The sequence below is a fragment of the Acomys minous genome, assembly GCF_964271855.1.
Source record: "Acomys minous genome assembly, chromosome: 5".
NCBI lineage: Eukaryota > Metazoa > Chordata > Mammalia > Rodentia > Muridae > Acomys > Acomys minous.
In genome coordinates, this window is record NC_140494.1 from 61817725 (window position 1) to 61828420 (window position 10696).

The 10696-nt window shown below is 51.0% G+C and overlaps 1 protein-coding gene across 4 annotated transcripts in view; it reads right to left on the minus strand.

Annotated features, from left to right (window-relative positions):
* Positions 1-10696, minus strand: part of LIFR (LIF receptor subunit alpha) — a 67815-nt gene that overhangs the window by 28642 nt on the left and 28477 nt on the right. For all 4 annotated transcript variants that reach the window (XM_084783073.1, XM_084783074.1, XM_084783075.1 and 1 more), the window contains 2 exons: positions 6972-7102; positions 1198-1361 (listed from right to left, as the gene is read on the minus strand). In XM_084783073.1, coding sequence (XP_084639199.1) covers positions 1198-1361; positions 6972-7102 — 295 coding nt within the window. The remainder of the gene's footprint in view (positions 1-1197; positions 1362-6971; positions 7103-10696) is intronic.

The window sequence follows — 10696 nt, forward strand, 5'->3', positions numbered from 1 at the left end:
ACATAAACATACACACAGACACACACACAGCAGAAGGCAGATAGGAAACAAGAAAAATAAGACAACCAGAAAACCAGTCTGAAGGTCTAGTTTTTCAAAAAAAGAAAAGTTCTAAGAAAAAAAAGGAGGAAAAAATACTGGGTAGAAAATCAAAGAAATAAAGCAAGTCCCTACGGTGACACATTGGACTACAATGAGCCACTCAGGGTTCACCATGTCTTAGAATAAGCATGAAGTAAGTGTAAGTTAAAGAAAGCCACTGAGATATCACGTGAGGGGGAGAGAAAGAGAGAAGTAACACACACATCAATGTTGCTTCAGACTGGTAAGTTAAACGTTTATTGACTTCTCAATTATTATTTTATTATTATTACAGTTAAATAGTTATTTTATGTATAATACTGGACAAAGAAATATAACAGAATGATTGAAAAAAACTGAAAATAAGCTTTTATCTTCTTTATGTAACGGCATGTTTATGTAAAAGGCATTTACTGCACCCAAGTTGTAGAATCAGGAGACTATTCTCCTTTCATGTCTTAAATTTTCTACTATCACTATACAAGTGATTTTAAAAAAAAACATTTTTATTGCTAACTTTTCCATTCTTGTTTGGCATGCATGTGTAAGTGTGGGCACACACATGCTACAGTGTACATGCGGAGATCAGCACACATGCCACAGTGTATACTGAGATCAGCACATATGTCACAGTGTACACGTGGAGATCAGCACACATGTCATAGTGTACATGCAGAGATCAGCACACATGCTACAGTGTACACGCAGAGATCAGCACACATGTCACAGTGTACATGCGGAGATCAACACACATGTCATAGTGTACACACAGAGATCAGCACACATGTCATGGTGTACACGCAGAGATCAGCACACATGCCACAGTGTACACACAGAGATCAGAGGAAAACTTTCAGAATTTGGTTCTCTCCTCTCACCATGGGTTCCAGAAATCAAACTCAGCAAGTCAGGCTTGTGTGGTAAATGCTTTTACCCTTGAGCTACCCAACCAGCACACGAGTGATTTTTAAATCACATATGGTTCTTAAAGGACCCTGAAAGATACACAGTCTATCTCTTCAATGGTCCCCAAACTCGTGGAGGCCACTGTGAATGCTAGGAAAGCTTTGTGGTTTCTTTAGTATCACAGAGAAGTGTGTTTTCACCCAAACTTACTAATTTTACGGTTTCCATTCTCCGACTCCGTAGAACCTTAATTTCCCATGTGGCGTTCGAGGGGTAAGGAAAAGCAGAACCTTTGTCATTCCACTTCAGTAGTAACGTGGAGGTCCGGAAGTCAGGAGACAAAGCCAAGATCTCAGGAGTGTCTGGAATTAAAGCTTAAAATAGGAAAGAAAAACAAAAACTTTTAGTCAAATAAGTAATGTATTTTTCACAGTGTACTTCAATTCATCAGTGACTTCCAAACTCCATAAATAAATAATGTGGCATTCAAAGCAAACCTCTGAACCAGTCACTGAAAGGAAAAAAAAAAGGCAGAGGTTTTTATTTGTACAGGATGCTCCTGGTGACGAATGAGACAAACTTGAGAAAACTATCAGCTGGCCATTTCAGATACATGACACATTTCCTGCTACAGATAGCGGCAGGGTTCCCACAACACTCCTATGTCACCTGGTCCGGGACATACACTGAAGCAGGGGAAGAGCTTGCCTGGGGTGGCAGCAGGCTGAGCCTTTAAAAAAAAAAAAAAAAAGGACAGGTAAGAGAACACGTGTGTGCTCCACAGCTCCTCACGTGCCTCCTAGCCGCAAAGCCCCTCAAATGAGGGACAGCACCCACTTCAAGAATTCTAAGAGCTACTCCAAGCTGTGGGTGTCATTAGACAATAGAGACTGTTCTAATGATTTGGAATGGAGCTCAGAGGGCAAAGGCTCACTGTGGGGGAAGGGCAGGAGGGAAGGAGCTGACAAAGCTGCCTGACAATGTTCAGCCTGAGACAGACATAAGCCAGCTGATCAGCCCAGGCGGTAAAATCTTGCCTGGAGGAAGAAGCTATGCATTATAATGCTGAATATGGAAAAAAGACAAAACGCTGCTTTGAAGAAATGACTGAATCAGAGGCATGAAGGATTCAACATAAGAAGAAAGAAATAGTCAAGATTTCCCCCAGGGTTCCCCAGGAACTCCCCGGAGGCAGCAGAAGGAAATGGCATGGAAAGCCATGGGAAGATGCCATACACTGGCCGGAAGAACAAGCGGCAGCTGGGCGGAGCACTGTGCAGCTGGCTCTGTGAGAACAGCCAGCTGAACCTATGTATGGAGTCCAGAAGGGCTTGCTGTGTGGGGCTGAAAAAGGAACACGGACACAGATGTATAGACTGCAGCAAACACCTGCACCTTCAAGGAGCTGGTCACACCAGCAAGAGTCCAGAGGCGGAAGAGCTCAAACTAGAAGGAAAACGGACACAATACAGGACCACGGAGTTGAGAAGCAGCAAGTGTCGTATAATCCAAACAAGACAAGAGTTCAGGGTGAAGAAAGGAGAACACAGACAGGGATGAGGGTGTGGCCCCTTGGTACTAGTTACTTTTCTATTGCTGTTTTGAAACACCACGGCCAAGGCAACCGTGAAAGGGAGGGTTCATCCGTGCGAGAGCTTGCGCGTGTCTGCAGGGAAGCCCGAAACTGAAGTGATGTAGCAGGAAGAGTGACGCTTATGTCTTCAAGTCTCTCTGGCCGCGCGGTACACGACCTAAAGCCTCAAATCGGTGGGAAATAAGGCATGTGTGTGACCTCGTCTATGACACATGGGGTGACCAGCGGCAGAAACAGAGATGCAGACATACTTGCAAGATTCTTCCTCACATGAGGAAAAGTTAGAGGGAATCCAGAGACCTGCCCTTTTTTTTTTTCTCCCTCACTTCTGTTTCTTATGAAGTTCATGGTAAATAAAGTCATGGAAAGTGAGAAGACGCAGGAGTAAATAAATGTTCAGGAACAAGTTGGGTGGCTGCCAAATACAGGAAAAGGGCAGGATAAGCCATTACTCATCTGTCAATGTTTGGAACCTAAAATACCTTTGTAAAATTTGGTTTTACTAAAATTTGATGCATTTGTTTTATACCAGATTTAATATTTAGAGCTGTGCATGACCTGGAATGTGTGGATTTAAAGTCTGAGCAAAGTCAGTTACGTGTCAGCTATACTGGGGCGTGGAAGGCACTTCCCAGAGAGCCACAACGTGGAAGCTGCATGAGAAACATGGACAAATGAGACGCGTTGAGTGGATCAGGTGCCAGCACAGCACAACCGGAAGAGAGCTAGCAGCATCCCCCAGTGTGACTCAAGGCATCACAGCACAGCAACTCAAACACAGCGAAACGGGCATTCTCCACTGCAGCAATGCTAACCCATTAAGGATGTTTTCCTCTTACAAGTAACACTGAAGGCCTTCTGATAAGACGTACAGAAACCTACTACTGTAGGAGGTTTCTAAAACACATACATATATGAATGGAATTTAAATGGGGGGGGGGGGGCAAGCCCCAACTTGACCAACTAGACATACTGTGCCAATAGGTAAAACCTCCAATGTTAGAAATTATATCTTATTGAGTCACTGGCCAGTGAAGCCCTACACCCCACTCCCCAAATATCACAGACTGTTGCCAACTCTGCCACTCAGTCTCCAGAAGCTGACGGCAGGGCTCTATCACTGAACGCACAACTTCCTTAGGTCACTGAACATGGGGAAACTGAACTATACAGAACTAGAAGCTTCACGCCTACTGATGAGCATTTGTGGCATTGGAAGATACATTTTTACACACTATTGGAGGAGAAAAGTAGTCATACATTTCCAATACAAGACCTGTGAACTACAACAGGTAAGATACACTTGTGCAATAGTGGCAGAAACGTTATGGGAATAACCAACTCTATTCTGACTGGATGCTTAAGGCCTACTCCATGAGATGGAGCCCAAACATGACATTCTAAAGTGGTCAAGAATCTGGGACTAGCTATGTCACGGGCCCCAGGGAGAAACCCACTCCCATTATTCTACTAAAGGAACAGAGCAGTGAAACGACTCCTAGTGCCATATTGCTGCACCCACAGATCAGACGCACTGCTTGACGCCCATCAGCGAAGCTTCTCCTTGCAGTAGATAGTAAGTGACCGAGACACTCACATGTGCAGAGAGTGAGAAACTTTAGAGCACCCAGTCCTAAATGGGCTGTCTTTATGAAACCGCCTCCCCACAAGGATCAGGGGGTCTATGTAAAACATGAGGTGGGAAGACTGTAAGAACCAGACGTGGTGGACTGACTTCAAGAGAACACTGTCTTCCAGACACAACAGGACTGATGAACATATGAACGCACAGAGACGGTGATAGCATGCTCACGACCTGCAGAGGCCCAAACCAGACAGAATCGCTGCACTGAGAAGAAGGGAACACAAAGTCCCACCCCCAATCAAGAAGCTGTTTGCAACTGAAACTTGAAAGGGGAAATCAGTGCTCTCCATGCAGTGGTCACTGGCATATCAACCAGGGCAGGCTCCAAGTAGTTGTCCAGAACAAAATGGACTCCATGTTTTTCATGTGCTTTTGGGTTTTGTCTTGATTTCCTTCCCTCCTTCCTTCCTTCCTTTCATTCTTCCAGTTTGTTTTAATTTGGGATTTTTGTTTATTTGGGGTTTATTTGGGATTTTTTTTAATATATATTTTTAGAGAGAGACAGAACAAATAAACATGAACTTGGGTGGGTAGAAAGGTGGGGCTCTGGGAAGATATGATCAAAGTACATTGTATGAAAACATATTTTTAAATAAAACATTTAAATATATATATATATATAGCAGGAGGAGGAGGAAGAGGAGGAAGAGGAGGAAGACGCTCCCTTCCCTCAATAATCCATGTAATTTACTCTTCAGCAGGTAGGTGACGGCAAAGCACAGGTCATCATCCCTATTTTCACTGAGAGAAGGTGAAGGCTATGATTACAAAGGAAAAGATTTAAAAGACAAAAAACTCCTCCGTCCCTTCTCTTCCTAACAGCAAAGCTAATTGCCCAGGGACTCGATGAACTGCCATCTGCCTGCCTTTTGGACTAAAACAGACATTTGAGGACAATTTTAACTTGCTTTCTAGCAATTCAGAACTTTCTCGATAGGAAGTAATTTAAGTGGACAAAATGGCTCAGCTAGCAACCCCTCCCCCACACCCTCCCCCACCCCCACGTGAGTGCAGGTCAGAGGACGATGTGCAGGAAGTATTTTCTCCTCCTACCTTTATGTGAGCTCTGACGACTGGACTCGGATTGTGGCAAGACCTTTCCCTCCTACGCCAGCTATCAGAAAAGGCTGTGCCTGGGCACAGATCTTTCCCAGCACAAAACCACTCCGCAGCGCTGGGTAAACTGGAGTTAACTTTATTTTCTTCCCTGGCTATAAGCCAGTAACTTCACATGGTTCATTATGTTATTCTGATATAATCCTACCAGTGGTCACCAGCTAACAGGCCTCTTTGCCACCATGAAAGAAACCTGTGAAAGTCAAGTTTTATGTCTGTCTGTCTGTCTTGTCTGTCTGTCCGAGTTGCCTCTGTGCTTCCTTATACTGGTGGCCAATGTGCTAGGTGTTCGCACAGGGGACCCTTGCCAAAGGCCTGTGGCTAGGGCAAAACACCAAGTCCCCGACTCTTCCCTCACAGAGCACACCCCCTGTGACAAGACACATGTGTGATTATGAATTCAATGGAGGGAACTCGCCGCAGAGACCCACAGCATGCCCAAGTGTGAGTGGACAGTGGGACGGGGTCACCTGTGGGGCCGTCAGAGGCTATACTCCTAGAACAAAGTATGCCTGAAAAATGCAGGGGCACGTACAGGAATCGAGGCAAAGGGAGCTAGGATAGTAACTACATTGACTGGAAGACACATTTGTTTCCTTCCTCAGCAAGGACGCTGAGGAGTGAAAGCAGTGACTTAAATGAAATTCAAAGAACCATGGGTTTGTGCCAGCTACCCAGCACCACAGCGTCAACAGAGTGCCAGCTACCCAGCACCACCGCATCAACAGAGCGCCAGCTACCCAGCACCACAGCGTCAACAGAGTGCCAGCTACCCAGCACCACAGCGTCAACAGAGTGCCAGCTACCCAGCACCACCGCGTCAACAGAGCGCCAGCTACCCAGCACCACCGCATCAACAGAGCGCCAGCTACCCAGCACCACAGCATCAACAGAGCGCCAGCTACCCAGCACCACCGCGTCAACAGAGTGCCAGCTACCCAGCACCACCGCGTCAACAGAGTGCCAGCTACCCAGCACCACCGCATCAACAGAGCGCCAGCTACCCAGCACCACCGCGTCAACAGAGTGCCAGCTACCCAGCACCACCGCGTCAACACAGTGCCAGCTACCCAGCACCACCGCGTCAACAGAGTGCCAGCTACCCAGCACCACCGCGTCAACACAGTGCCAGCTACCCAGCACCACCATGTCAACACAGTGCCAGCTACCCAGCACCACCGCGTCAACACAGTGCCAGCTACCCAGCACCACCATGTCAACACAGTGCCAGCTACCCAGCACCACCGCGTCAACACAGTGCCAGCTACCCAGCACCACCGCGTCAACAGAGCGCCAGCTACCCAGCACCACCGCGTCAACACAGTGCCAGCTACCCAGCACCACCATGTCAACACAGTGCCAGCTACCCAGCACCACCGCGTCAACAGAGCGCCAGCTACCCAGCACCACCGCGTCAACAGAGCGCCAGCTACCCAGCACCACAGCATCAACAGAGTGATTTTTTTCCATTTAAATTGAATCCCCAGCTGGCGTGGTGACACACACCTCTCGGCCCAATTCTCAGAGCCCTGAGGCTGGAAACCACAAGTTCCAGGCCAGCCTGAGGTACATGGCAAGCTCCTGTTTCCAGAATGAAAAGCAAAACTGAAATTTCTTTTAAATACTTACAGACATCTTTTTCATTCAGTGTGAATTTACTCTGAAAGCCGTTTTGATAATGTATTGTGACTTCATGGTCACCAGGTGAAAGAGCTTTAATTTTAAATTTTGTTGTCTCTAATTTCTGACAAGGTTGGGGCCTGTAATGAAAGAAACAGAATTTTAAATAGCAGACAAAAACTGTGCCATGCTCATAAAGCCCTGATTAACATTAGGAAAACTAGGAAATACCCTATGCTATTGAGTTATGTTGGGCTGTGTGCACTATACGCAAAGACAAAACACAGAGGTGTTAATGGTGAGAGGAGGAAGTGGAAGTGGACTGCCAGAAAGAACAGAGCAAGTTCTTAACATTTTATCCCTGTTCAAATCCCACTTCGGCCTTGCCAGAGAGGCCCCAGCTCCAGAGAACATGGCGGGGCCATTGCCCAGTGCCTCATTGTGGAAGCAGGGTTCAGCAGAGGCCGGGAGGAGAAGTGAAACTGGACGTAGTGCTCCCCTCCACGCCCTCTCTTCCTACCCACCCCTCCACGCCCTCTCTTCCTTACCCACCCCTGCACGCCCTCTCTTCCTACCCACCCCTCCACGCCCTCTCTTCCTTACCCACCCCTCCACACCCTCTCTTCCTTACCCACCCCTCCACGCCCTCTCTTCCTACCCACCCCTGCACGCCCTCTCTTCCTACCCACCCCTCCACGCCCTCTCTTCCTACCCACCCCTCCACACCCTCTCTTCCTTACCCACCCCTCCACGCCCTCTCTTCCTACCCACCCCTCCACGCCCTCTCTTCCTACCCACCCCTCCACACCCTCTCTTCCTTACCCACCCCTCCACGCCCTCTCTTCCTTACCCACCCCTGCACGCCCTCTCTTCCTACCCACCCCTCCACGCCCTCTCTTCCTTACCCACCCCTCCACACCCTCTTCCTTACCCACCCCTGCACGCCCTCTCTTCCTACCCACCCCTCCACGCCCTCTCTTCCTACCCACCCCTCCACGCCCTCTCTTCCTACCCACCCCTCCACGCCCTCCCTTCCTACCCACCCCTCCACGCCCTCTCTTCCTACCCACCCCTCCACGCCCTCTCTTCCTACCCACCCCTGCACGCCCTCTCTTCCTTACCCACCCCTGCACGCCCTCTCTTCCTACCCACCCCTCCACGCCCTCTCTTCCTACCCACCCCTCCACGCCCTCTCTTCCTACCCACCCCTCCACGCCCTCCCTTCCTACCCACCCCTCCACGCCCTCCCTTCCTACCCACCCCTGCACGCCCTCTCTTCCTACCCACCCCTGCACGCCCTCTCTTCCTTACCCACCCCTGCACGCCCTCTCTTCCTACCCACCCCTCCACGCCCTCTCTTCCTACCCACCCCTCCACGCCCTCTCTTCCTACCCACCCCTCCACGCCCTCCCTTCCTACCCACCCCTCCACGCCCTCCCTTCCTACCCACCCCTGCACGCCCTCTCTTCCTACCCACCCCTCCACGCCCTCTCTTCCTACCCACCCCTGCACGCCCTCTCTTCCTACCCACCCCTGCACGCCCTCTCTTCCTACCCACCCCTCCACGCCCTCTCTTCCTACCCACCCCTCCACGCCCTCTCTTCCTACCCACCCCTGCACGCCCTCTCTTCCTACCCACCCCTCCACGCCCTCTCTTCCTACCCACCCCTCCACGCCCTCTCTTCCTACCCACCCCTCCACGCCCTCTCTTCCTACCCACCCCTCCACGCCCTCTCTTCCTACCCACCCCTCCACGCCCTCTCTTCCTACCCACCCCTGCACGCCCTCCCTTCCTACCCACCCCTGCACGCCCTCCCTTCCTACCCACCCCTCCACGCCCTCTCTTCCTACCCACCCCTCCACGCCCTCCCTTCCTACCCACCCCTCCACGCCCTCCCTTCCTACCCACCCCTCGACGCCCTCCCTTCCTACCCACCCCTCCACGCCCTCCCTTCCTACCCACCCCTCCACGCCCTCTCTTCCTACCCACCCCTGCACGCCCTCTCTTCCTACCCACCCCTCCACGCCCTCTCTTCCTACCCACCCCTGCACGCCCTCTCTTCCTACCCACCCCTCCACGCCCTCTCTTCCTACCCACCCCTCCACGCCCTCTCTTCCTACCCACCCCTCCACACCCTCTCTTCCTACCCACCCCTGCACGCCCTCTCTTCCTACCCACCCCTGCACGCCCTCTCTTCCTACCCACCCCTCCACGCCCTCTCTTCCTACCCACCCCTGCACGCCCTCTCTTCCTACCCACCCCTCCACGCCCTCTCTTCCTACCCACCCCTCCACGCCCTCTCTTCCTACCCACCCCTCCACACCCTCTCTTCCTACCCACCCCTGCACGCCCTCTCTTCCTACCCACCCCTCCACACCCTCTCTTCCTACCCACCCCTGCACGCCCTCTCTTCCTACCCACCCCTCCACGCCCTCTCTTCCTACCCACCCCTCCACACCCTCTCTTCCTACCCACCCCTGCACGCCCTCTCTTCCTACCCACCCCTCCACGCCCTCTCTTCCTACCCACCCCTCCACGCCCTCTCTTCCTACCCACCCCTCCACACCCTCTCTTCCTACCCACCCCTGCACGCCCTCTCTTCCTACCCACCCCTCCACGCCCTCTCTTCCTACCCACCCCTCCACGCCCTCTCTTTCAACTCACCCCTGCACGCCCTCTCTTCCTACCCACCCCTCCACGCCCTCTCTTCCTACCCACCCCTGCACGCCCTCTCTTCCTACCCACCCCTCCACACCCTCTCTTCCTACCCACCCCTGCACGCCCTCTCTTCCTACCCACTGAACTCCGTTTACTTCAACAGAACTTTACCATCTGGCTTTGAAAGGCTCCCAGTCCGCTCTGAGCTGCAGAGCCGCACAGACAAACCACTGTTTTCCTCTCCTGTTTCACAGCCCTTTGCATCTCTGTGGGACATATTTACTTCCTTATTTTTACTAATGAGAACTTTCCAGGCCTCGTGCACGCCATCCCGGACCCAGCACTGATCACAACCCTCTCTCCTCACTTGCTTAGTTAGGACTTTGGACTTGAACCTCCAGGCTCACTTCTTTAACCTTAGGGCCCGAAACCATTTCATTAGCTCATCCTGGGAACAAAGTCTCGCCACTCTCTTTCTGCAAAGGAAGTTGAGCATGTGTCTTCTGACCCACTGCATGGTTTCTACTCCTTTGTTAAGTTGCATTGCTCTTAGCCAGCAACCAACTCACAGTGCTGCGCTATCTGTTGTGAGCCCCTGGCTAGCAGGACCTAAGTTTCTCCCCAGTGTGCCAGAGTCAGCGTTCGTACCATTTACCCAAAGTTCCGGAATCGCCTTCCCTGGATGCCTGTAAGACATGGTTACCCACTTCAGGAAAAGAGTCCTAAAAGCCAGCACAGACTACGTCCCTTTGTCCCTTCTCTTCCCCTTCCAATGACCTTATAATAAAAAGAGGCTCAGGGTGAAAATTCCAGCTGACACCAGAGCGTAAGCAGAAGACAGCCCTTGATTTCCATGAGCAAAACATGAAGTTTTGAAGGCTGTTTCTGCACACACCCTAAGTTGTTTTAACGGACAAGGCATCTCAGTGCCTGCAATAATGCTCGGTAGACGTACGCTGAAGGGGGCTAGCTGACTGGGTTTAAACACGTTGTGTCCGTTTCTATCAGGGCTGATTGTTAGCAAACTGGGATTTGGGGGATAAGCCTGCTGGGGCTCACAGGACTTTGCTAAGCA